Source organism: Lagopus muta, chromosome 8 (assembly GCF_023343835.1).
Source record: "Lagopus muta isolate bLagMut1 chromosome 8, bLagMut1 primary, whole genome shotgun sequence".
NCBI classification, from domain to species: domain Eukaryota; kingdom Metazoa; phylum Chordata; class Aves; order Galliformes; family Phasianidae; genus Lagopus; species Lagopus muta.
In genome coordinates, this window is record NC_064440.1 from 29,265,738 (window position 1) to 29,293,637 (window position 27,900).

Genomic DNA, 27,900 nt, shown 5'->3' on the forward strand with positions numbered 1-27,900 from the left:
GAACAAGACGAGGAGCCAAGTGAAGGCGTGTGTGGATGTCCTCAACTTCCCTCCACCACTGCAGATGTAAGAAACCCCAGCTGCGTGTTGGCTGTGGCCGCTCCACAACAGTCCTCCTTCACGCCCATCCTCCTGGAGGAGTCTGCCATTCCATTTCTCCATTCATGACACATCAGAACCTCAGAGCAAAACTTAGTCCCAAAGATCTCTCTTCGTCACAGCTTTTGTATGCATACAAATGAAGCAGCTGACACAGTAAAAAACTGAACTTTCCTATGTCTAAATAAAATAGATTCCAGGCAAGGGCACCACCATACAGAACAGATGTATTACTGCCAATACGTGTAGTTGACCGAAACAGAAATGTTTCCATACAGCCTGGCACAGCCTGCCCTCAGGAGCCTCTATCTCCAAACTGCTGGGTGACCAACATAACCAGCTCAGACTTTTGCTCCTCAAGTCTTGCCCACTTCCATATCACCCTATTTATGATGCACACCTATGTGTACCCCTTACATTCTCCTCACCCCACTGAAGGAAATTTATGCCTGCAATCTGACTTTATCACAGGAAAGACTGTAGCTCCCAAGTTCCAGGTTTGCTTTCCTCCAAGGAACAAACCTAGAGGAGTTAATTCTCACCGAGTTATCTTCTGTGCTGGTGGTTATGTTCACTGCAGTAGCACAACACAAACACACATAATAAAAGTTCAAACTGATGCTATTAAATACATTATGGGTATTTTATATTTCTTACCACAGTTTTTACAGTTTCACAAATATCAAAACCCAGTGTACATGTCCATTTTGCAACACAGAACAACTATACAATTCCAAAAAGAGCAGGCATTTCAAAGAAGCAATCCCAAAGTGTAAACACAGTGTACAAGCTCTTCACCTCACAATCCAGGTGCTATGCAATAGAAGCTGAGGTAACACCGTACAGCATGAACTCAACAAATGGTTGCTTTGTCTCAAGATGGTTTTTAGCATCCCTCTGTCCTGTCGCCTGTTCAGTCCTTTAGTTCTCCCCCAAGTTATACAAACATACAATAAATACATCTCTGATTTTAAAGGACACTTAGACAAGTCATGAGGATTTACGTGAGTACAGTACATGTAAGTTCAAGTGCAAAAAAAGTAATTAGTGGCTAGTCATCGATGTTCATTTTCTATGGTGTTGGTCCCAAGCAGAACACAGGTTGTTCTAAAAGCACAGCTAAAGCACAGCTAACAGGAGACCCCTCAGCTAAGTGGATGTCAAAGCAGATGAAGCTGTGTATGCCCTTTTCCTGCTCAGCTGCTGCCATCCTCCTCTCCCCTAGCCCCATGCTGCTTGCCCCTGCATCGCTGCGCAGGCCACACGGTCCAGGAGCACGCACCATCCCTTGGAAGGCTGACACTGACATCTTCACAGAGGGCTGAGCAGTACCTACTCGAGTCCTGCAGAAGCTGAGTGCTCAGAATCTCCCAACAACAAGCTGTGGGTGTAAGCCAAGGGGCCAAAACACTATCCTGACTGAACACCTGGCTCCTCCTCGAGCCCAAGGATCTCCCTTCAGCAGCAGCTTTCACCACGCACCAGCCAGGAAGCTGGCTGTGGCTATTAGTGAACAGTATGACAGAACAATCCAGAGTCTTCCAGTGTCTCAACAATGGGCAAAGTAAATTCCTGCAATTTAGTTACATACGCTTCGTCCTGAGAATCTCTCTACTTGATTTCTGCATCAACAACTTTGCCCCTGAAATTCTAATCATTATGATTATTAGGTGATTCTCCCCGCCCGTCCCCCCTTCCCCAGGCACTTAAAGCTTGCTGTCTTCTTAATAAATAAGCACAGTAACTACACTTCATTAAATAAACCATTGTACAGATGATGAAATAAATAATAAAAAAGAAAACCAGTGTGCCCACTGAAACCTCAATCAATCTCATGTTGTGCAATCTTGATCAAAGATGGTTGTTGTCTCAATACAACGTCAAACCTAAAGTTACCCAAACACACACACACACACACACACAGCGCCCAAAAGAAGGGCCGCAAGCACTCTAAAAGCCTTCTTCTAACTCTTCTGCTTCACTAAAATGCCACTTCAAAATCTCTCCTTTACAGAACTAAACTGTTATGTCAAACAAGATAACATTAGCTTTGAAAAACATATTCTTTGAATATGTTTTATTTATTCCATCACCATAATATGAAGCTACGCTTGCTAAAAGCTATTCTGTTTCTGAGAAATCTTTACAGTTCTACACTGCTTCTACATGTATTGGATCCAATATCTTTACTATGCTAAGCAGGGAAACCTCGGTTTCTCTCTTAAAAAGTCTTTTCATTTTGATTCATGAAGAAATTGAAAAACAAAAAATAAATAGCTGACCAAGTCAGGCACTCTGGCCTCAGCAAGCGATGAGCAAACTCTCCTTTTTCTACAGATTGCAAAGAAATCTCATAGCACTTGACTAAGCCTTAGCAAAGCAGCCAAGAATTCTTCCTACATTTAGATCCGACCACATCACTTCCCTCCAGCATTCCAATCTTTTGGCTTCCCTGCACGTGTTGCTCCGTGTAGTCATGTGAATATTGTTTTTTATATAGTTAAAAGCACTTGCACTGCATCACATTATGCTCGTTAAGATGAAGGAAGTCCTACTTTTGAGCTCCTACTCCAGCGTTTCCCAGGTGAGAAGCAGAATTCCATGCACTGGATTTGATAAGATGAGAGCATCTCAGGGCCCCGCGGCGGCAGGCTGAGCATCACGATCCGATGCCGGGCGGTCGCCATCTACTTGGGAATCTGATGGTGCTGTTGGTGTTGAACAATTTCTGGACTGCCCAGAATCTGTCACTGTTGAGGGTTGCCTTTCCGAGCTGGCCAACGTATTGCAATTCTCATTGATTTTCTACAGAGAGGGGAAAGCATTGCACGCAGAAAGTGAGTACAGGCACCTGGCACTGCCCCCAGCTGATCCCCCCCAGTGCATTCAGGCACTTTGGGAAACTCACAAAGCGCTCACTTTGAAAGCTCGCAACGTAACAAATCAAAGAAAGAAAGAAAGAAAGCAAAAGTGGTGCATTTAAATCCAGATGACACTAACAGCAAGCAGACGTTTGCTTACCTTCCATCTCTTTTCCTAACTGCGCTTCCCCAGGAAGCATGCAAAAAACAAACTTGTTGTGTTTCGAGGGAAAAAAAAGCAATTAACTGGATTTCAAAGTTCAGACAATAGCATTACTATGACGAAACAATCCTGTACATTTTTTCAAGCTCCTTACATATAGCTTGCTTCAATAGTTCCTTCCCTCCCCCATACACCGTGCAGACTCTCTGGATGGCAAAATTTCGACAGTGCTGATGCTACATTCCCATTCAGCCTATTCAAATAGGCCCTGCTGAGGAGCATGAGAGCACATTTAAATACCAGGTACATTCATTCCCTGGGATCGAAACAACTGAATTTGACATTACAAGATGACTCACTATCTATAAATATTTGTTTTGCACTGAAGAACAGAGAACATGGCAACAACACCCCTTTGCCTGGAGGATAGGTGAGCAGTGGCAAAGATAGAACCAAAATCCTAATGAAATCAAGACAAAGGATTTTCACCACTAGTTCCAGTTTCTTTGCGTTAACCTTCTTTCCCAATGACCTATTTGCATGTGCATTTTTAAGGAAGTTATTCACCAAATTTAATAAGAGATTTGGACAGTGTTTTCAATAGTTGCATTGAATTTTGGCACAATCAATAAGAACTATTTTATATCAGCACTATTTTATATCAGTATTTTTACAGGAGGGAAAGAGAAAGAAGAGACCACGCTCTACCAAGCAACTGGTGAGCCTTAGTGGGCACAACAGCACGTGTGGCTGCTTCACACAGCTCAGTGAGGTGGCCAGGTGCATCCAGCAGTGTCAGCCAAGTCTCTCTCAGGCACCACACAAGTGCAAAGCTTCCCCCTGCCATGCCCACTGATGCACCCTCTGCTGCTGTGCTTCTCTGATTGTTATGTGAAGACAGCTTACACCAGGCAAGACCCTTGAGGATGCTTGCCAATGTGAACCAGAGCCTTGTCTGCATAGGTTACTTTCATGTCAGACACCTAGAGTACCTCTGGTGTCCCCATAAAAAAAACAAACAAACAAACAAAGAAAACTTCACTCCTTAACCCAGGGAAGGTCAGAAAAGCCCCAAACAACCAACACAAATTAAAGCCAACTCGTCTGTGAATACATTTGCAATAATGAAGACAAGTAAGAAAGGCAGGAGAGAGTTGACCCAGTGAAACTCCTGTACACTCTGCTCTGCTGAGTCACTGTCATGCCTCAAATTGTCCATTTCTGAAGACACAACTGTGGAAAAAGCATTTCTGTGTTTCTTCTCACCAGGTACGTAAGAGGGAACTTCACCCACTCCTTCCCAAGTGGTAAACACAGTGCCTTTCACATTACCCATGCTGTTCTAAAACCTGCACTGACATCTCCCTGCTTTCCTTAAGCAGCATGCTTCAGCTCCATTCTGGACTATACAGTCAAAGCACAAGGTGACAGTTGGAGTTCCTACTCCCTGCTAATGAGACTTTTCAAATCTATTTTAAGAGAGACTGGATGGAAGGGGAATGGTATAAAGAAAGGACTGGCAATCAGAGAGGTTAAGTCCCAGAATGGCTCTCATCTGGTATAACTCCACATAAAGAAGGGATGAACTTTATCTGAACTGAAGGCTCTGCATCCCACCAGTAGTTGTCTGGAACTCCTGTTTCCACTGCAACATGGAAATCTGGTAGCATCACCCAAGAAATCAATATAAAGTAAGGTGTTTCACTCTCTCCTAATTAGTTCTAAGACTTCATGTTTAGTTGTCACTTTGTAAACTTTGCAAATGCAAAACCTGCACGTTCCAGTTAATATGAAAACAAATGTAAACTTATAGGAACTCAAGTATATCTGAGCCTGAGAAATAGTCTTGCTCCATGTCTCCCTCTCCTATCTTCAGGAAGATGATATGTGCAAAAACAGTTACTCCTGCTGTAGTACACACAGGCAACAACACTAATTCATACAGTTGTTCAGCTATTGTTTCCCAGCTCTGAATTTGTTATACACTGACAGAGAATACTTGCCACGTACTAATAGATTTCCCCAGCTATAAAAGATTTCAAGCACCTCCCAGTACATGAGAATTTCCTGTGCAACAGAAAATTACCTGCAATGGCTGATTCTCAGGCATAGGATAGGTTTTGGATAGCTTAACCATCTCCTTTATCTGGTAGATAGCATAAGCTAAGGTGACCCAAGGAGAAGAGCTGACACCCCAGGCAGGCTTGTTCACATCCTCCTGTTCCTCCTGGTGTTTCGTTTTCTTCAGAGGCAGCCTGGGCTCAGTCCGAGGCATGACATCTTCTGACTGCTGTTGTACAAGGTCAATAGTTGCTATGGGAACAGGACTGGAAGGCACTGGGATCCTTTCTGCCAGCATTGTTTTTTCTGAAGTTTAAAACAAAGTAATCACCAGTTAGATCCAACAAGCATTAAGAAAAAACAACCATGAAGCAGACAAAGCACGCAGTGACTGTGCTATTAGTGTTCTTATCACTGTGCTGAAAGCCCAGCACAGGCTCAGCTAGCCAGGAGCCAGACACACCGCAACCTAATTAGCGACTGGATGCTGCCCCTACAAGCAAAGCTGCTCTGCAGCTGCAGAGAGATTTCAAGCTGGCTGCAGGAGGGGCTGGTGAGCACGAAGCAGTCCATTTGTTCCCTGCCAGCTATTAGAAATATGGTACCTGGACATTTAGAAGATGTAAAGTCTCAATCTCAGCAGATATTCACATCTATGGTCATCTCATAATCTGAAACAGTACTCATTACTTCCCTGAAATACCATAATAAAATGACTATGGTGACCCTACACAGTGAGTCTCACAATCCTGAAGAGGCAGAGTGTTTAGAAAGAAAAAGTAATCGTGCAGATAGTTAGAAACTATTGGATATTTTAAGTAATAGCTGTACGTTGTCTGAGAGTCTGTAAAAAACACATCATACGTGCTGAGAAAATATTCTATCCAAGTATTTCACCAATTAAAAAGCTCTTCTTTTCAAAAAGATAAAGCTAAATTTTGTTCACAGACTCCTAGATAGCACTGGGTATTTTAAACAATGGCTGCATGTCCCCTACTAGAGCAGAAACAAAGAGGCCAATCCTGCACACACTTAACCACACACTCCGTTTTATTCCTCCAACTGGTACTGCTAAAAATTGACCTAATTACTGGCATACTTAAAATTAAAATATCCACTCTTAATATGGGGAGAACACATATTAAATGAACACCAAAGACTGAAAGAAACGACAGAATAGGCCATCAGGATGAAACCATTATTCTGTTGTTTCATGAGTAATTAACTAGATCTTGATGGGAAACTGAAACAGCAAATACCCTTCTTTCTATCTTTCCATTTTCCTCATTATCATTTGAATAAAAGTGAATAAATATTTGAATACCTCAGCCCAGGCAATTTTATATCTACTCGAGAACAAGTCATTTAACACTCCAGCTAAAGGAAGGTAAGTTTTATTTCCTACAAAAAACTCACACTGCAAAGTCACGTTTGGGTGAAAAGCAGTTTAACAACTCACAACATTTCTGTATCACGCCACAGTTCTCTCGCCTTTATAAGAACTACAAATCCTCAACTTTGCATTAAGTTTTTCTTTTCTCAAAGGTAGAGATAAAAAACTTCAAGTTCCACGTGTGGGAAGATTTCTCTGAAACCAGAACAGTACAGACACAACTACAAAAGCTGCGGTCCTCTGAAGCCATCTCTATAATTTCTGGCAGAGGTTACTTGGACCAGTAACATATGAGAGTATGCAGCATTGAGATGGCAGTCTTAGGGGACTGATGCAAGAGACAAGACTTACTACATCCATTAAGATTAACCTAGGATATCCCCAGAACTAAGAGGGCATCCAGGAAGTAAAATACGTTATGCCTTCCTCCTGTAGATAACCAAGCACTCAATGCTGCACTTCTTACAGAAGCAGCACACCTCAATTTCTTTCACTGCTGAGGAGAAGATTTCTCATTCCAAATCAAACTATTCAATCAAGATCTCAGTAAGGACACCAAACAAAATCATCGGTGCAGGGAATTATCTTTGGAGATACCCCTTTCATCTTTTAGTGTTCTACTTTAGCAACAGGAATATTTACCTTCTTCTTCATCAGGAACCAACAGCCACTGGATCAGCGCAAACAGAAGAAGAATCACTAAACAAGCCATTCCTATTCCTCTGAATGTGGCAGCAGGACCTGTAATGATAGATTTTTTTAAATTGAGAATCTATTTAATTAGGAAAATGATACAGGATGAATCAGCATTACACACTCTGAGTATCTGTTGACCCACATAAGACTTTTAGAAACTCACCATATTATTTTTTCTTCCCCCCACACTTCTTTAAGAAGTTTTACAAAGGTCTTTTAACAGAATATTTAGATTCTCATTTGTTCACCCGAGGCTGCAAAGTATCAGCCTAGTTTCTCACAAAGGATTCCTTTGTCTTAAGGATCAGGTTGTAGGCTTGCCCACACAACACTAAAAATAGCCAGGCATAACATACAGTTTAATGCATCTACAACGACAGAATGAGGCTGTAAGCAACCTGCTCTGAACTCAGTGCTGGCCTTGCTATGAGCAGGGGCCAGGACTGGAGATATCCTGCAGGCCCTGCCAGCCTGAGCGCTTCTAGGACTCCACAAGTTACAAAAAGCACATTGCTCTTTGAAATGCAATAAGACTTTAAGCATCAGCACATTGTAACCCAGCAGCCGGTAAAACCAGAATTTCACTAAGTACAACAAAATTTGTCAGTGCGTTTATGGCTTACCAAAGTAGTTGACCAAAACTCCTCCAACCATTGCCCCACATCCTCTACCCAGGCCCAGGTGCAGGCCCTGCAGGATGCCCTGGGCCGACGTCCTCAGCTCCGGGGGCACTGCTGCACTCAGGTAGGAGATACAGGCCGCCCATATGGCTGCGTGCGTGACACCTGGAGAGAGGGAACACGGTGAAAAGGACGGGGTCCCCTGCACACCACAGGGCTGCTAGGGGAAGCTAGAAGAGCCCCTCCCTGCCCGCTGCCTGCAAAGCACCGATGGAGTGCTGGTGATGCACTGCTGGCAAGCAATCCGCACGGAGATGCAAGGGCTCCTTGTTCTGCAGAGGCTGCCAATGGCTCTTTCTCCCTCTCAGATGATTGCGTTTAAGAGACGGGCCTCAGGAACACTAAAGTGCCTTGAACATCTCTCTGCCAGACTCCTCACCCCTCTGGGCCTGCAGATTCAGGGTTATACACACTCTTCTTCCCAGAAGGAGAGCTAAGCAGAAAGCCACTGAGCCACCAAGGTGTAAGAAGAAGCTGCAGCTGGAGCCCTGTCTCTGCCATCTGCCTGGTGGCTGTCTGGGCAGCGGGGAGGAAGGGACAGGAAAAAGCTACACTGAGAAGTTGGAAAAGCAAAACAGTCCTGGAGCATCACACGTTAAATAAGCCTGAACTATTTTGCCACCCTCAGAATGAGTGGGAATATTTATTCTTATTTCAGTGGTATTAAAAATAGTAATCACAGCTTACCGATGCCTAAGCTCTGCTGCCTCACTTTAATAAAACGTGTCGGCACAACTGATGACTCAGTCAACATGTTTCTGTCCTCTGCACTCAACTTACTGAAGAACATTTGGACACTCAGGAATTAACTCTGCATTTAGGTTGGGGGCTCTTCAGAGCAAGGCAATGCATTAGTTTGTAATATACTTGCACAGCAACTTAGATTTTGCTTAGCTGTACATTACTGCTAGCCTATGAACCTGATACCATTCAGGTCTGTTGGATGTCCAAGAAGCTGCAGAGTTTCTGTTCATTCCAAGTCTCAAGAAAAATGTCACAGTTTTGGGGTCTGCAATAAGTTAAGTGTTTAGAAGACAGCAGAGTACAGAAAGGCCCCTTCTATAAATTGTGGAGATGGCCTTGGAGACAGCACATCATCTGGTTGAAAAATAAAAGGTTGACATTAGGATGAATGTATTTTACCCGACCATTTACAGTTCAAGGCTTTGAACCTCACAAGCTTTCCACGCAAAAAGCTTTGAATTTAAGACCCACTAAATACCAATCTTTCTTTAATACAGACCCACACAGGGAGTGGAGAAAAGCCCCAATAACAAAGCAGAGCTAATGCAGTACAGATAACAAGCATACGTCTTACAAACAGTGTGTTTTACAATTAATCTAAAACATTCTGTTTTACCAGCTATTCAAGAGTAAATCAAGTTATAAAGCCAGACAAATCAAAACCACACCAGAAATTACTTGAACCACGAGGCACGAAACCTCCATGTTTGTCTGCAAACAAAAGGCTGTACTTAACCAGCACCACTGTGGATAGTTTCACCTCTGCAGGGAGATCCAGGTAGAACACAGAGTTTCTAGTTCCTCTGAAAACAAAGCCACCCCTTTAAAACAGCTTATCTTACTGGCCTCTGAAGGTACAGGCTTTTTTCATGTGTGCACACATTACTAATGTGATTTTTTAATGTTAATTAATTATAGAAAAGTGACTTTCTGGAACGGGTTTTACAACAAAAAGAAGTTAGCTTGGATTACTGCTAAGCACATTTCTTCTAACAATTTCTGTAAACAATAAATACACTTTGACCTTATTTAAACCACTAACCACGATCTGACCATTCAGACTCTGACAAGGACAAGGGCAACAGCCCCACTGCTATGCTCAAAACGATGTTTAGCAAACAGTGTGCTTTCCATACAAACCCACAGCTGAAAATGTTGGGAGAAACATTTATTTCAAAAGAGATCTTTTCTAATCATAGCCAGCGCAGGATTCGAGCTATCTGCTCTCCAGACAGAGACCTGCTGCAGAAGGCAGCACCCAGAACAGTACTTGCTAGAATTGGGTGGGTTACAGCCATGTGAAAATCACTCATTTTCAGGTTATTACTGTAGTTCTGTACTTCAGAAAAGGTGTGCTGTGCAACTCAGCTGGCTGGCATAGCTGTTAAAAGAGAATTTGGACCATCGCCCTGAAACAACGTGAACAATAAGCTGCAGGTAGTGAATACATTAAAACTTGGTCTGTGAACTGCAAAATGAACAAGACTTCTTGCAAGTGCAGGCCGATGGTCTGTGTCTACTGTGGGTATCTACCCACCAGAGCGTCTTGACATTTTCAGTTACAGATTCAGCCTAAGGTCTCGTTTTCTTACAGTGCATGTGCAAACAAATCCTACAGATTCCAAAGTGTGACTTAAGAGCTGGGCTAAAATCTCCTCCTTTGTTGCTCAAGAGTATAACACGCTTGCAGAGTCCTTGCTGCCCCAGTTACACTGACAGCAACTGAAATGCCACATGGCTCTTACTGCCATCAATAGATGCGGTCTGCAGAGTCATCTTCTGGAAATCTCTCCATGCCCTTCAGCACAGCACATGGGGATAATCCTCCCTGTATTTCAGAAGCTTCTTAAGAAGAAAAGTAAATCGAGAGTCAGCTGAAACTGTTGTTGACCTTTACCATCCCTTCAGCTGAGTGTACTGGAGCAAACAGAATCTGGCAGCTTCCTGGAGGAAGAGGTATGTTTGACTGCTGCTAGGACTCCACAAAGGGATCTTAGAAACCTACCAACTTGACGCAGTCACATGGCACACGTGGTACCCACACACACTGCACAATGAAACCTTTTTTTGCTTTTAAATACTTCTACCCTCAAGTACACAAAGCAACCACAACTCTTACCTCTGTCAACAAACTCATGAAATAAATTCAAGCTCCTCCCTCACCAAACTTCAGGAAGGTGTCACTTAGCTCTAATGACACATGCAGAAAGTAAAGGATGTGGTAAATGCTGCAGAAGAAAAAATGAGTCACAAAGAGAAAGACCAGTAGGAGCAGGGAGGGGAAGAGATTCATGGGCAGGAAAGAAAAGAAAAAGCCAAGCGTACTTCAAAAAGATGAACTTGTTCTACCATGGAGCAAGGCTGAATGAGATTACTGCAAGGCAATGGATGCCGCAGCGCAGTGTCAGCAATAGGTACACATATACTGTGCCTGCGGGCTGCACGGATGCTAACACACCAGGGCAGATGCAGGCTGAGATGTGCACTTGGAACACAACGAGGTTATAGGCTGGTTTTGGTTTTTCTGTGTATTACTTTCAGCTTTCTCCTTTTCTGGCTGTGAATAGCTGCAAATCTCTCTTTTTTTCTTTTTTTTTTTCTTTCTTTTTTTTTTTTTTTCTCCAAAAAGCAAAATGAACCCAAGGGTACATGATTCACCAGTGGCTGGACAGAAATAAGAGCTGGCAGATAAATGTGTAAGGAAGTACTATTTTGCAGGGACTTCTCTTTTTCTTGGGTAAATTTCACATTACTCTGGATTACAGCACAAAAGAAACAGAATAGCTCCCTTGAAGCATTGCTGTAAAAACAAACCCACATAATAAACAAAGCAACCTGGAATTTCAGTAGAATAAAAACAAGTTGCAAAGGTAAAGAAACTACTTTTTCAGCCTTGATGCTTCCAGGCACAAACTTTGGGCTGAGACACAAGCTCTTCCTCTGTACTTGGAGTTCAAGCAGCTTTAAAACAGCTTTACTTACACAGTAACATCCAAACCTCTGTATTCATCGTTTGCTTCCCGCTGACGTTCAAGGAGGAACTAAAGCACATACACATTCTTCGTGCTCTTGGTCACATAAACACATCTCAACACTTAGTGTGACAGGGAGGCAATGGTTCAATTGTTGTGGTTTGGGGGATTTTTGTATCCAAATTCAGAAGCTTACTCTTACAGCAGATTAGGTCTTGGTGGCAGGCAGAGAAGGAGACAGGATGCAAATTGATTTCGGTGTCAGTAGGAATCTACACTCACCAATGACACCTCAATTAACTTAAATTTTCACAGAAAAAGACTTCTGTATATATAGCAGAAAAAGATACTGCAAGCTCAAATCGTGCTACACACAAAATAAAGCTCCTAAGTAAAACGTGCGTAAGATCTTCCAAGCAGCACGGTATGAAATCACAATACTGGCTTTAACAAAGACAGCTATGTTATTTTTAAAGGCGAGGAAAACACTCCCTGCATTTCAATCAGCCATTCTCTGGCAGGCCTACGGACACAAACAGCTCAGTATTCCTCCTGTACTAACAGAACAGAAAGGAAAATAGTTCAGATTTTGCTTGGTTTTGAGGAGTGGTACCTGACACAAAGACAGGAAGAAATGTCATAAGACACAAGTGAGAGCAATGTATATTTCAACACTGTAATGAAGGCCTTACAAACTTGTTCGAGGATGAGACTTGCAAACAGGGCTCGACTTACTTCGCACAGAGCAGACCTCCGTCCTTCCGATTACGTCTGCTAATGGGCAGTGACCTTAAAGGAGCTCTTTTAGCACTCACAAAGCTACTGCAAGAAATTCCTCTCCAGCCATTAAGAAAATTCAATAGTCTGAAACACTGATCAAACAGTGCTCCTGAAAAACAGCTGCAGAATAACTGAACAGAGACAGAATGACCCGGTGGGTTCTTGTCCTTTTTCATCTTTTCCCTCTGCATCTTTTACATACTGCAACCTTCTGCATGCAACGAAGTTGCTGCTCATCACCAAACAGGATCTGCAGAAGGTGTGCACCCAGCTCACCTTCCCTCTCATTGTTTAGCTAGAGGGTGTGTTGGCCCTGCACAGATCTGCTTGAATCAAGAGCCAACAGCACACAAACGCAAACCCACCCTTCTGACGTCAAGCTCTTCCCGAGATAAACAGCAAAGTTTTATAAACCCGTGCTGCCTGGGATACTTGTAGTCACAGGAAGAATGGAGAAAGAAGCGCCACATTTTTACTTTAAAATTACAATTTGGGTGAAAAGTAAACATAAGCACAGGAGCTCAAACCAAAAGGCCACGAATGCACTATCTTACCTTGAAGTACTTCCATCGGGAGAACCGTCCAAGCATTTTCCAGATAGGAGATGTAAATGTAGCGGGCAGTATTGCAGGCAAGACCAATATAGAGCACTCTGGATGAATTAAGGAAAAGACAAGTCAAAGCAGTTTCCACTTTCCATTTCTGGTTTGTTACAGTATCCTTGCTGCTTCAGAAATCAATGGCACAGGGAGGTTTTACAAGTCTGAAGCACTTGCTCAACACAACTCCTTTGAGTCCTGCACCTGCATGGGAACTCTCCTCTTGCTTACCCCAAACACATAATCAAAACAATGCTCAGGTTAAGACTCTCTTCAAACTCCTAATGGGAAAAAAGGAGGGTCAGCAGAGACACAGGGCTTCAAAGTCCTGCAGCTTCATGCCACACTCTGCATGGAGTTCTATTTCAGAGAGACCATTTCTGAGCACATTCAGCATCCCTTCCTAACAATCCTGTTTACAACTCATTCAGAGACTAATTATTGCATTTTAACAAAAGCCTGGTGCAGGTTTGCATTAGACAAATTAATTTTACCCCAATTAATACAAGTTTATAGTCCCAGTATCTACAAATTGCTCAGAACTCCTCTAAAAACACATCCCACAGAAGCAATATGGTTTGTAACAACATGCCTCAGGATAAAACTTAACCATCCTGTTGAAAAGCAGCAGATGCTGCATCTCTGAGTGAAGGGATGAAAAAGGAAAAAAACAAAAAAAAAACAAACATAAAAGCTCTTGTTACAGCTCTTAAACAAAGAAGGACAGAGGCTATTTTTCACAGTGCATTACTCATTGAATCTGAGGACTTTTCCCTTCCAGTTTCCAGATTTAGCTTCCAGGTTGCATATTCAGCTACATTTCCGACCGACTCCACTCAATACAGGATTTATTTTGGGAAAAAAAGATGACTGCAACCTCAGTAAATCCCTAAACATAGTTTCTTGGTTGGCTCCTGGTTTGGCCCAAGTGATCTAAATGCAATTGGCAATTAACTCATAAGCACTGATTAACTCATAAGCACTGATACTCCTTGTGCCAGCGCTTAATTAGTTGTTCCACAAATGCACAATGAGTTTAAATTCAATGGTACAGAGCCACTGAAAAATCTGGAGAGATGCAATCATAGAACTGCAGCATCTTGACAACACTGGAGGTCTCCAAATAAACGTGTTGACAGCAACAATACCAGTGCTATCACTTCCATTGCGTCAGCTGTATCAAAAAGATTCAAAATTACAAAGATGGGTCTGAGCCTTTTGCAACAACACAAATTTGCAAAGACAGTACGGCTTACTTTCAGTAAGTGGTGCACATTTCAGATATTGCAACTTGTCCACACGCCACTCGGCACAGATTTCACCTCTCCCTTCAACTCATGTCCTCTGTGCCAATAGCAGTCCTTCTCATAGCCCCAGCTTCATGTAACCATGATGTATAGTCACACTACAGAAGGTAAACAACGCTAAGGGGTTTGCAGGCTCCCTTCTTCCTTCCTCTTGCAGTAGGACCCAGGGTGCTGCACACCTGGGGACATGAAGGCACCATCTCATACACCTGTTTCTCCACACCAGCAGCACAGATGCCCCCAGCTCTCTGTTTAAGACAGCTTCCTGCCATCTTATTTTCACTTCTACCTACCAACCACTTTGCCAACCCAGCAAGAAGTTCCTTCCTTTCCTCCCAAGAAGTTCTGCAATGGCCAGACCGGTGGTGAGAACAGGCCTGCTCCGTCCTTTCACCAGCACCACCAGCACACCCAGCTACCTGTGCTTTTCCCATAGTGTTACACATAGAGCCAAATCTGAAACAAGAGTTTCAGAAGAGCAAGTTAATTACATTCTACCTTTTAATTTATTAGAATACAGATGGAGTTGCAGGTAAATTACAGTTACTTGTCAGAAGATTTCTCTAATTATACTTTTGGAGGGGCACATCACATGGGAACCTGTGTGTATTTATGGAATCTGCTCAAAATTGCTTACAATAACCACTTAGGCTCTTTATGAGACCTAAATGGATAACGTAAACTGGCAATTCTCACGAACCTTATTTGCAGTATCCACAGAGACAGCATATTCAATTTGCAGGTCAAACATTTAAAGCACTGGATCTATATTTGTGTGGAGAGTCTAAGCTGTTAGCAGCCACAACTAGCAGGCTCTGCTGCCCATCAAGACTCACATGCTTGAATTATGGTCAGACAAACACACTCAAGCCCAACCTCAAGGAGGTTATTTTCAGAGGTTAACATCCTCCTCCTAAACTCAGCAGCAGCCCTGAGTGCTCCTACACAGGATGCCACTCAGCAATGCTGTCTAAATATTTGATAACCAGTTCTGTGTGCTTTCTCTACCCTCTCAAAGAATGGATGCCCTTCACCACACTTCTTGCACTCTGTTTCATGGAGGTTGGCTGGAGGCAAAGCGAAAAAACCTCTCTTCCTTCCACCTCTCAAAACACATACAACCCCAGAACAGCTTTCTAGCTACACTACTGGCTGTCATGACTCCAGGTTCACCCAGTCACCTGCTAATGCACTGCTGGAAGCACCAGCTGCATGCGTAACATGCACCCACATGCAGTGCCTGTGTGTGTCAACAGGAAAGCTAATGGAGACAGAAATAAGGCACTGTATCAGCCACTGTATCATTTGTTCAGTATGGTCATGTTTAAAATGCCTGGACAACAACTTCAGCAGTAGTTACAGCAACCCGTGAAACCGCAATCTGAGCGATCTGATCCAGCTGGGGATGTCCCCGTTCATCATGGGGAAGCTGGACAAGATGGCCTTAAAAGGTCCCTTCCAACTCTAAGGATTCTGTGATTCAAGAATGTGGGGAGCAGCTGATCTGCTAACACATATAGTGGTAGACACAGAAAGCTTCACAAAGTTAGAAAATGAAAACTGAGTTTATATCCATCACGGGTGTGAAGCTCATTTTATTTCAGTTCTACCAAGAACACTTCTGTCTCTGTGACAGCGCAAGCAACTTTGCTACCCCTGCCTGTCTTCAAAGAATTAGGACAGGAAGGCAAGATTGAATGATACTGTTCTAAGAAATACTGCAGAAAGATTGTCCACACCTATCATTCCAGCAACTCAAGAGAAAGCGTGCATATATATTATTTTTAATTTACTGACATAAACCAACAGAAATTGAAACAACCTTAGCACTTGAGTCATCCTACCAAAAAGAGAAGTCAAGCCACCACTAATATAACTGAAATACTCTGTTAAACATTCACAGCTTGCTGTGGATTGTTATTTCCTACAAGACCTTACATCAGAATTGCTCTAACCATGTAACTTCTTGGATGCCAAAATGACAAACAAGGAATTCTAAGGCACTAGGGGAAAGAAAAGATATGCATCCTGAATGCTTATGGCTCAGGTGGTTCTGAGAAGGACGTGCAGCTGAAGACTGTTTTTCTTAATAGTACTAGAAAGAACAGCAGCAACAGACATACACAGAACTATCAATGGCTTTGTGTGCCCAAGAACAGCAACAAAGCTGTGAAGGGTCTGGAACACAAGTCTTACAAGAAGTAGCTGAGGGACTGGGATTGCTCAGTCTGGAAGAGGCTCAAGGGAGACTTCATCACACTCTACAGACACTGAAAAGTTGTAGCAAGGTGGGGTTGGCCTCTTTCCCCAGCTAACTAATGATAGGACAAGAGGTACAGCCTTAAGTTGTGTCATGAGAGGTTCGGGTTGGATGTTAGGAAGCATTTCTTCTCAAGAAAAGCGATGAGGCACTGGAACAGGCTGCCCAGGGAGGTGATAGAGTCACTGTTCCTGGAGGTGTTCAAGAAACATGGAGAAACAGCACTGAGAAACGTGGTGGTGATGGGCTGATTGGACTAGAAGATCTCAGTGATCTTTTCCAACCTTAATGATATTATGATTTCAAGTTTAGTTAAAAATAAAAGGACACCTTGAAAGAGACTTCTCCAACTGCGATGACTAAATATGAGTAAGCATTAGATAATGATAAAATATGACTAATGTGCTTTTCCCAAGTATAATTATATAGAATGTTGTATCACTGCAAATACAAGCCAGTATTTTAACAATTTCACACTGATCCAATCTTGGTTTCATAGGCTTACTAGCACAAAGGAAAAATGAAGGACAGTTAACCCTGTACATCATCTTTCCCTTTAAAGTCCATTGGGGCTGTTCTCCCCCTCCCTACCTTTTTATGTCATCTTATTTACAAGCCTCTCTTGTAGGCTTGTATAAAACTCGTTCTTTTGGATTTTCTTCTTTCTCTAGTTGAAGTCCCAGCCTAAATTTCACACTACAACAACATAAACGGAACAAATATACCCAAAGCTATCCTTAGCTATCATGATTGTGATCTCATCTCACCACTCCTCCATCACCATATCCTTCCTCCAGTCTTTGCACACGAAGTGTCACATTCTCTCAAGCTAATTGTTCTTATATTCAGAAATTAAACAACTGACTCAAAGTAAAGATAAAACTCCTTAACTTTAAACTCCTCAGTTTAAAGGAAGGAACAACAACAAAAAAACATTTATTAAGTAAACTCTCAAGTTACCATGCTAAGTATCTCAAACATTTTGAGTAGAGATGAAATTAATCAAAGAAACTCAACCCTATAAGAGCAAATGAAAAGAGAAAAAAGCAAAGAGCAAAAACACAGAGCAGAGTGTAAAAAACCAGCACAATCAGCTTATACAAGACATCTCAATGACTGTGATTACAAAAGGGCCACTGGAAAAGACATGCTAACAACACAGAGAGATCTATCTGTACTCGCTTGCACTAAGCACATACAAAAACAACTTTTATGACTTCATCAGCTCAGATTCACCACCGCCTTTCCTCCTCTAATGTTTTTTTTGTTTGTTTGTTTGTTTTTAAAGGGACTTCGAATATACATAAACTAAGTAACTTGTGAATTGAGAGAGATACAATGTTCATTATTACATGCTAGAAGTAACCAATTTCACTTCAACCTGGCAAAAAAAAAAAAGAAGTGAGAAACTATCTCATTTCAGCAGCTAACACATGCAGTTGCGACTACAGGAAGAGAGCAAGGAACTGAACTTGTAAGCAACACTACCAAGCTGCAACCTCATTCTGCCAACACCCTGAGCCTGATCACAAGTGCAAGCACACAGCAGGTGCTCAGCTCACTGCTTCATCCGATCCTCCTCCCCTCTCAGCAGGCAAGTAACACCTATGCAGGCTACTGTTGGGGGCAAAGGCTGCCCCGCAGGGAGAAGTGAGCTAAGCAGGAGGTTTCCAGAACGCTGCTACTCACAGGAAGAAACTGTACAATTATATTTCAGAACAGACAATCCTTGAGTAGGAGGCAATCCATCGTGATCTCTAAGAGAGTTCCCCATCAGAGAGCTAGGAAATGTCTACAAAAGGTTACAGGTGCCACGAATAACACACGCGCTAACATGCAACTGAAATGCTAAGGAAGCTCTGCAGAACATTTTCGGCTCCTAAAATAATAATAAAAACACCTCCATGAGGCACCTATGTAATTGAGCAGGACTTTAAAATAAAAGATTTCATTTGAATTTCACTTTTTATCAGAAGGCCGGGCTTAAAATTTAACTTTTTAAAAATTCACTCATATATAGTTCTTTAATGGCAGCTAACATCTCCTTACCTGATATGACCAACCAACTCAATCAGTTTGTGGCTGAAGAAGTAGGCAGTCAGCTCGGACACATGACTGAGCACAGAGCAGACTCCAAAGAGAGTGGTGGTGCCGTTCAAATCTTCCAAGTGCCAGTAGAGAAAGGTGAACACAAAGCCATACCCAAAGCCCATGAACCACGCCACAAAGAGCACCGAGCCATACTGGATACTACACAGCAGTTTTATTAGGTCCCAAAAACTGAAAGACTGTGATTGGCTCATACTGGTTGTAGGAGTGTTGTCAGAGGATTCGTTGGAGGCATTTCTGTCCACCTGTGGTATTTCCACCTCTTTTTTCTTATTTTCATCTTGCTTGAAGTGCGTATAATGAAATCGAAACTGGGTGGCCACAATTAATGCCATTGTCATCAGAACACCAAAAACAATGAAGACTATTCTGTAGTTCTTGTATTCAGGAGCTTTACATCCTTGACCTTCGATGGCAACTTCTATATGGGTATAGTCGATGCCGATTCCCACAGAGAGCATGGCCAGCCCCCAGCCCAGAGACCCCCACATACGCTGCAGTCCATACCGATCCCGGTGCTTGCCGAGGTACTGCAGAGTTACCGTGTCCACAATAGTGACAGAGGAAGCACTGAAAAATTCTCCTATGATGACAACCAGCAGAATGAGCAGGAAGATGGCTTCTACTTCTTGTTGATCATAAACCAGCATGGCTTGGTCAGAAGGTAACAGCTTGGTGGTGGTGGCAGATGGGGTGGTGCTTGGGGTCACGTTCCCCAGTGAGGTGGTGACAGTGGTGTTTTTCAAAATAAAATGAGTACTGTTTTCCAACTCCACATCACCGCTCCGCGTAGTTAACAGAAATGTTACTTCAGGAGTAGCAGTCCCTGTAGCTCCCAACGTGACTGGCCTGGAAGTGAGCAGGTCTCTCTTCCCACGAACTTTTGGGGACGCAGTACTCACGGTTGTTAGTGCAGATGACACGGAGGCGTTTTGTGAAATGGTAGTTAAAAGGCTGCTTGCATTGGTGGGATGTGCTGGGGGAAGGCCCTTTGGTACGCATCTTAAGGTGGCTGGTCTAACAAATCCAATCCCTAGGTTAAATAAAACCCAGCATAAAAGTGAGAAGAGAAGGACAATCTTCCCTTTCTTGAAGCGATCCGCTACCACTCCCCAGAAGGGAGCACTGCAGAACTCAATAAAGTACCTGATGCCCACCAGAAGTCCGCTCTGACTGGGTGACATACCCAGCTGCTTGTAATACACAGGGAGCAAGGGGTAGAGAGAGCCATATGCAGAATAGAAGAAAAAATAGAAGACCTTTGAGATCAGAAGATCGTTGTTGATTTTGACGCAGTGCTTTTCTAACCAGTCTAGCTCTTCATCTGGGACAGTGGTTGTCTCTGTTGAAGGGGATTCATTCTGGGGATGCAAGTCTTGATCCTTAGAAATGCCATTGAAAGGATCAGCAAGCACATATTTTCTCTTCTGTTCTTCTTCATCATCGGTTAAAATGGCAACCTTATCATCAGCTGCCATGGCTTACCACAAGCATCCAATACTCTGTGCGCTCTCAAGGAACCAGGGCTACCCTGCAAGCAAATAAAACACAACATGATGAAGGAACAGGTCTGCTACATCAGTCATCAAGGACAAACATGGATTCTTTTTTACTTTTTTTCCTTGAAGTGACTTCCCTAAGCAATAAAGGCAGTATTAGAGCAGGGAAGGCCATTTGCCTCGATTATTGGTACACAGTAGCATCAAGAAAAACGTGTTTTATGACCAGTGCTGTGACTGCTTGTTCTCCCAGCATATTCTCTTTCATGCTTAGGAGACAGAATACTTTATATATTCAAAGTTACTGTGGCAATTAAGTGCTATTTTAATTTCCCTATGAAATGAAAGGCTAATAACAGAAAAGGGGCTAACATTCACACAGATATTAAATTCAATATTTCCTGCTGATCCAAGCTGCATCTGGCCCAACAGTTGACAGAACAAGCCTCAGACACCTCTAAAGCAACAGCCCATTAAAATACTCTAAACCTTACACAGTTCAGCATCACACAAGTGTAAAAATACCACCACTAAGATTCCAAACTTCCCCAAGGTTTCTGCTCCTCACATTTCAATGCCATTTGTACGGGATATTATCTACAAGGATCTCTGGTTTCACTTAGGCAAAAAAGGTTACGTACAAAACTTGGAACTGTAAATATTCACGTGTTGAAGGTCAGAAGTTAATCAAAGCAATGCCCGTGCATACACACAATGCTTTTTTCCTCCAGTTGCCCTAGAAAAACTTCAGAGACTTCTGATTTAAAATAAACAACGCAGCAACACATTAGACAGAACGTTCTATTTAAGTTGCTAGCACAGTCAAATGTGGAAATACATTGCCTTGCTCTTCCCCACCAAAACTCAGCAGCAGCGTTATTAGTTCCTGTAATTCCCAGTTCAGCCAGCCACTTTCACCTGACACTTGGAAGGACTGTGGGCTTTTAGCTCAACCTGCTCACTCATTTCAGGCTCTCTATGCACAAAACAAGTCCTTCTAATGAGTAAATTACATCAGCCATTATCTGTGCTTTTATTTTCTTTAAGCCTTGCCTTGTTTTGACAACAAAACCTCCAGAACTGCGCAGAGCTCCACTTACAGCAAGGGGAGGAAGCAGAGGACAGAGAGCTGTTCCTGCCCTGAGCAAAGCAGTATATGCTCACCTGCTTGCAGCAGCTTGCTTACCAGCTGCACCAAAGCTTTACAGCATTCCTTTATTCAGAACAAATTTCCTCCTGCGGACCCCATGACAAAAGCACACTCCCTCTTAACCACCTGGATAACAAGACAGCTTCTTTCCAAGCACAAATTGGAATTACCTTCATGTGAACTCAACAGCCATCCATTTCCAAATGTATAAACTCAAAACCACCTGATTCCGTATCAACTACACTAGAGACTTTTAAAGCAATTTGTATTTGATCTGGTTGTTAAATCAGCTTCCTTTTTGTATTGGAATGGGACAACCATTTCTTAAGTTGCACTGATAATATTGCTGGTCTTCTTCCACTCCTCCTGACTTCAAGAGTCATAACATCCATCCTCTTCCGACCTGTTGTGTGCCAGGATGAACCCAACACTGCTAGCTGACTAGATGCTGACTAGAGCATCTAAATAAGAATGCTATGAAAAGTATATTTCATAATCACTTCAGTAAATATTTTCCCATCCTGAGTGTTTCACTGAATATTATTAATAACACAGAACATACCCTTCAGAAATACAACAGCACCAAGACTGGTAGAAGCCATATGGCATTCCTTAATGTTTTGATCACTAGTTTGTTTGGGAGACAGGTTTTGAAAGTGATTTTATTTTGTGAATTTTTAAATTCTAAAAATAAGCAACTGGAAATGAGAGAGCCAGCAAAGTGGTATTGTTACTGAAAATCCCCAGAAACCTTACTAATCTGTCTGGCTTTCCTTCTCTTGATCAAAAAAAACCCAAGCCAGACAGGGATTGAATGTGCAGCAAAATCAATCAGATGGCAAAAAATAAAGGTATTTTAGGAACCAGCAAGGTGTCTGCCTGTTATTTTAACCACAGTCTTCAAATACTACAGCTTCACTTTGCAAAAACGTTTTCTGATTCACAACACAGCAAGAGGACAGAAGACAGTGCTACCAGCAAGCTGAAAGCAGCAGAGAACAGCAGCAAGAAGAAAAGGCTGATAAAGTAAACAATGATTTTGGCATGAACAGGAATTCTAACTTGGTCAAGGCAGAATGAAGCACGAAGTTTGGGGTCAAAGGCTGTCAGGATACTACAGCATACTCCACACTCTGGAGCTATTCGTCCCAAAAACATGGAGAAAGAAAGCAACCAAACCAACAGCTTTGCCCTGACTCAGTGCTGACCAGCACATCTGGCTGAGGAAACAAATCCTCACAGGGGAAACACCACAACAGAGTTACAGGGTTAAAAACACAGCATGAAAACTCCATCTGCCAACCAACAGAAAGTTAAGATTTGGGATGGTAGAGTACTGTGAATAAAGCTTCATTCAGCACCAATATTCAATCCGTTAAGATTTGATAATTACATTATAGTTAGGATTCTCAAAGCAAAATTCCTAACAGCCCCATAGTCAGGGTTTGAACGTGTACTGAATTAAAAGAATTCATCAGCCACACCTCAGTTCATCAGAACGCAGACAATCAAGAGTAGCTTCAATCCATCCAGCACCTGGAAAGCAGGCTATGTCCATACTGCCTCCAAAAACTCTCCAAGGGCAGAGTTCCAAAGCAGCAACTGACCTCCCAGCAACAAACAGCTGGAAGAACAGAGCAGGCTGGAGTGCTGTTTGCCTGTGCAAATAAAGCAAAGCCAGCCATGGGGGAAAGCTTCTCACCTCACTTTACCTGAGTAGAAAACCGAGTCTGTTGTAAACTTGGGAAACTGTACAAGCCCTCCTATGAACATCTGCAAACAAATCTCATAAAAAGAAAACATGTATCTTATTAAGAAGTGCAATGAAGGTTTATTCAAGTTGCTAATTAACATTTGCTTCACAGCCTCCATGCCAGAAGGAAACTTACAATCTGCCTTCCATGGCAAACTCACCTCCATTGTGGCCACGCAACAGCAGCCACAGCACTGCACCCTGGTACTGCACCTCCTCCTCAGCCCTGTCCCCACACTGATCCCAAACACAGCACCACTGCACCAAAGCCACACGTGCCTGGCATCTCTCAGCATTCAATCCTGCATACAGCAGGCCTACAGGGCTGTCACAAACATGACAGTTCACATCTTCCATTTCCAAGTAAGTTCTACCCCGACAGAGCAGCCCAGTGCCATCATCTCACGCCCAAAAGGAGAAAGTAATGCACACATCTTACATTGTGACAGAAGAGTCAAGAGAGCCCATCCTTCAGTACTCAGGCATTGCGTCCCATTCCCCCCCGTACTCCAGGCTCCAGGGGATACCACACAGCAGCCCCTTCCTGCTCTCCCAGGGCCATTCCTCCTGCTGCCCCATCCCAGCACCTGCCTTCTGAATTCATAACACCAGAGCTAGGGCTCAGAGTGAATCAATTCTGCACTGCTGAGAAATGTTGCAGGTGTGAAGTAAGTGCATCTAATATCACCTACCACAATTAGCATTTCCAAGAAGTGAAACCACCTCATTCTGTAGTGTTTAACTCTTTAAGTTACTTTGTGTTCCTTACCAGGCGCATGCTTTGTGTTTTGGTCTATGTAGATATTTTCCTCCTCTCAGCATGCACATGAAACCCCTCATGCTTTGACACGCTTTGTCAAATTAGACTGAGAGACTCAAGTATGTCTGAGTATGGCAAGAGCAGGTTTATAGTAGGTTTAATGCACTTGATAATAGGTCTGAAGTTGCTAAGTGGATACAACAGTGGTGGCAATAGCATTAAAGAAGATAAGCCTGCTGTCAGCCTGGTCTGTGAAAGCAGAACCATCAAACTCATATCTCAGGACTCCTGCTTTCCTAGCCCTGTTTTCCATTTTATGTGTGCCAATTGGGATGTATAGAGTAGGAAACTCTTCACATAACACTAAGCAGTGAAAGAAAAGCAGTAATAGCAACTATGCACATCACTAATACCAATAACTAGACTATTAAGTGTATGATTTTAAAACCGGTTCACTTTCTGTCAGCAGCATGCTCCCAGCTCCAGCTTGCTGGCAACGGCTGCAGCTGGACACCGGTAGCCAGCACCCAGGTGCCTTCCACGACAGCCAGCCGTATGGCCCAGGGCACCCGAGGCACAGCAACACCCAGCCCCGGACTACAGAGCGCTGCGGCAGGTTTAGCCAGATGAAATTAAGGCCGCGCAGAGTGCCGTGGCACCAGCTCCACCCGTGAGCAACGCAGCTCTCTCACCTGCGTGGCTTCGTTCCTACGAGCCGCTCGGGCCGCGCCGGGGCCGCCGCCTGCCGTGAGCAGCACCGCCCTTCGGAAGGGGATTGTTTCGCTCCCCCTCCGTGCCCCGAGGGCCGTCAGAGCTCACGCAGTCACACGGAAGTCCCTTTGCCCGCTGCTCGTTTACACCCAGTAAACAAATCCAAGCAATAACCTAGCTCGCCAGCCAACACCCGACAACGGCTTTCTCTAATAGCAGAGAACAACAAGACCCCGCGTACCTCGGTAACGCAACGCTGAATAAAGCGAGCCGTTCCCGGGACGCGCGAGCGTTCGCGCGGCCGGCAGCGCTTCCCGCGGCACAGCCCCCCCGAGCCGCCCGCCGCCACGGCTCCGCACCGCCGGCCCGAGCGCCAGGGCGCGCCGGGATGCAGCACGCAGCGCTCCTCCCGCACGGCCGCCTTCCCACCGCTTTAACGACAGCACGGCGCTGCCTCCCGCAAAGCCCGGCACCGCGCGGGCTGGAAGACTCGGACAGCGGCAGCGATATCGACGGCCGGGCGGAGCGGTGCGGAGATGCCCGAGCGGGAGGCGGTCACGCAGGAGGCCCGGGGCACGCAGCCTAGCGGCGCTCGGCGCGGAGAGAAGCGGCGGGCGAGGCGAAGGCCCGGCGTCGAGCGCCCGCTTCCCGCCGCCCGGCCCCGCGCCGACTCACCTCGCCCGGAGGCGGCTGCGCGGGGGGCGCCGGCCCGGCACCATCGTACCTCGGCTGCGGCTGCTGCGGGCGGCGGCTCCGCGCACCAGGCCCGCCCCCCCCAGCCGGCCCCGCCGACACTGGGCCGCCGCCGGCGCGCAGGGGCGCTGCGGGAGGGAGGAGCCGGCCGGCACCGCCTCCGGCCCGGGAAGCGCCGGGGGACGAGCGAGCGGAGCCGAGAGTAAGGGAGCTTGGCGCGGCGATTTGTTTCCCTGAGGCTGCGTGAAGGTCTGGACTGCGGCCCGTCGGAAGTTGTGACGCTTGCTCAGACAGCCCCTGCTCCGTGCTGTCAGCTATAAAAATGAGGATTAGCAGAAATGGAGAAATTGCTGCATTGCACTAAATTGCACCTAACTTTTTTTTTTTTTTTTTTTTTTTTTTTTTTATCGAAAGCCTATGCATTTCTGGTCAAAGAGAGCTCAGAGAAGAAGAAATAGAGTTTTAAGTCACATAAAGTACAAGCTTTTCTATTAAAACACTCACTAGTATAAAGTATAAAATCACTGTAGAATTACAGCGAAGTCAGTTAAAAGATTATCTGATTTTTCCCCAGGAGATCAAGCTCTAAAACACCATGAAATGTTGTTTAGAAACGTGCTACAGAATGAAAAGAACAACAGCCAGCCAAAGTTTTTTCTATAACAAATACCAACAAATTCATACTTTACCACGGGACACTGGAATATTCAAAAACACTGCTTTATATCACGCCAATATACCCCATCTAGGAAGCTCTGTATTATGAACCCACAGCTTCTCAATGAAACAGAAAGAATTGCTGTGGATTTCTGCGTGGGCTTTTGGTTACAAGCTTATTTTATGTTTTACAGATTTCAACCCATGTGCCCCATCACGGTGAGACTGCCACTAAATAGTTACAAACACCTCGTTGTTTTACAAGGCTATAAAGTAAAATCCCAATTAAACTGAAAAACATATAGCAAAGTAGTTATAAAAAAAATAGGATAAAATTACCAACAACTATCGCTGGAGCTGCACACTGCTAACAGTAGGCTTCGCTTGGGAAGGACTTGGTGTCAGCTGACTCTGGAAGCAGCTGACTTGTTTCGTGGGATAGAGCAAAAATAAAGCAAATGCAGCACAGCACAGACAAAATTTTTATGTAAAACCATCTGACGCCGTCAGTATGATATATGCAGCTGATATTTTGCAGTAATGGCAAAGGTAAAGTACCTGAGCCCCATAAGGAAATGGTTTCTAGGAGTTCATATTTTAATTTATAGTAAAGTTTCTTGGTTGGTTTCTTTCATGAACAAAGGCTGTGTTTTGAAATCAGGAATTTCCGGCTGACACCAAATATTCAGCTGTCCTTCAGCAGCTTTTAACTGCGGGCCAAAAAAAGAAATAAACAAAGATACTTCACAGCAGTCAGATCAGAAAGACAAGCTGAAGGTGAGATCTGTGCTGCTAGGACTTGTTCCAGAGCACACAGGAGACAACGGGAGAGCTTTCATTTCAATCAGGCCTTGAATATTTTGCACAAAACATGAACAAAATCACTCGATGTGAGGCTGGATCAGGTCCTGGGCAACCTGATCGAGCTGTGGTGTCCCTGTTCATTGCAGGGCAGCTGGACTAGCTGGCCTTCAGAGGTCCCTTCCAACTCTACAGATTCTATGATTCTATGCTGTGCATTCATTAGGGTGAAACCACTACAGCAGTGGTTTCTTGCTCCAGGAAGCTTTTCATCACGCACAGTTTATGGGTATTCCCAGGTAATCTGGGTAGAAGTGAAGTCACGATGGGGAACAAAGTGGCTTTTTCCCTCCTGTTTCAGAGACAGCCAGCAGCTTTATTACCAGCATATATTATCAGCAAAGAGAAATGCTGACAGAAGAACTGAGAAACAGTCCTAGAGTGAATCAGCAAATCATGCACAGCTACGAGCACTGCTGATGGTAATTGAGCACAGCTTGTTCACAGCTGGTAAGATGAGGAGATGCCATCGCCATGGCCTGTCTGGTTTGGCAGGGAAACAGGGGATCCCCTTCCTCTGGATTTTCATCTAACACCTCTGGATGTACTGCATGCATTAACAATCAGAAGGCAAAGTAATGCACAAAAGCGAATGCCAGCTGCAGAAACATATGTGCACGGGCCTTTCCCATTCTCAAAACCAGATATCTGTTTGTGCAGTATCTGCCTATAGAACACAGAACAATCAACCTTTCTTCACCTCGTGAACGTTTGAACCCACTGCCAAGTATCAAATTCAGTGTGTGGCAGCAGTCTTGCAAATATTAAATTCCTGCAAGGTTGTGTGAACACCAGCAGCTGGCAAGGAAAGAAAGACAAGAGTGCACTCTGTGGGAGGATAGCCCACATCTTGAACTCCTCAATGGGCTCCCCTTGGCCAGTGACTTGTTGTTCTTGCCCAAGCAGGAGCTGAGATCACCCTGGAGAAGGGGGGGAGCAGAGGGGGAACTTGGGTGAAAGGGCATCTGAGGCTTTTAAAGTGATGGAGGAAAGATAGCAGCTTGTAAAATTGAAATGCATAAACCCACAGGAAATCAAGCTTCATTAGATCTTGCTGTCTGCAGAGCAAATTGTTTACGTGTTGCTAACGTT

General features: G+C 44.0%; 1 protein-coding gene across 6 annotated transcripts; it reads right to left on the minus strand.

Annotated features, from left to right (window-relative positions):
• Positions 1 to 702: 702 nt before the first annotated feature.
• On the minus strand, positions 703 to 26,357 carry MFSD6 (major facilitator superfamily domain containing 6). 6 transcript variants are annotated; one of them, XM_048952553.1, is made up of 8 exons: positions 25,273 to 25,406; positions 18,665 to 20,255; positions 13,004 to 13,101; positions 7,897 to 8,058; positions 7,220 to 7,318; positions 5,210 to 5,490; positions 3,121 to 3,139; positions 2,787 to 2,904 (listed from the first exon to the last, which is right to left on the minus strand). In XM_048952553.1, exons 2-8 carry the CDS (start codon positions 20,200 to 20,202, stop codon positions 2,894 to 2,896), a joined length of 2,208 nt encoding a protein of 735 aa, XP_048808510.1. In that variant the 5' UTR covers positions 20,203 to 20,255; positions 25,273 to 25,406; the 3' UTR covers positions 2,787 to 2,893. The 6 variants fall into 6 exon arrangements, with proteins under 6 accessions (XP_048808509.1, XP_048808507.1, XP_048808505.1 ...); XM_048952552.1 differs by lacking the exons at positions 3,121 to 3,139; positions 25,273 to 25,406 and adding an exon at positions 26,287 to 26,357 and having other exon boundaries at positions 703 to 2,904; XM_048952550.1 differs by lacking the exon at positions 3,121 to 3,139 and having other exon boundaries at positions 703 to 2,904; positions 25,322 to 25,412.
• Between the last annotated feature and the right edge of the window lie 1,543 nt (positions 26,358 to 27,900).

Bases quoted from the DNA above. Each gene is read 5' to 3' on its own strand.
- MFSD6 (XM_048952552.1), bottom strand. From the start codon at position 20,202: ATGGCAGCTGATGATAAGGTTGCCATTTTAACCGATGATGAAGAAGAA. The intron at 8,059-13,003 runs GTAAGATAGTGC...CCCTCTCTCCAG, and splicing joins CCCGATGGAAGTACTTCAAG to GTGTCACGCACGCAGCCATA. The intron at 7,319-7,896 runs GTAAGCCATAAA...CTATCATTACAG, and splicing joins AGTTTTGGTCAACTACTTTG to GTCCTGCTGCCACATTCAGA.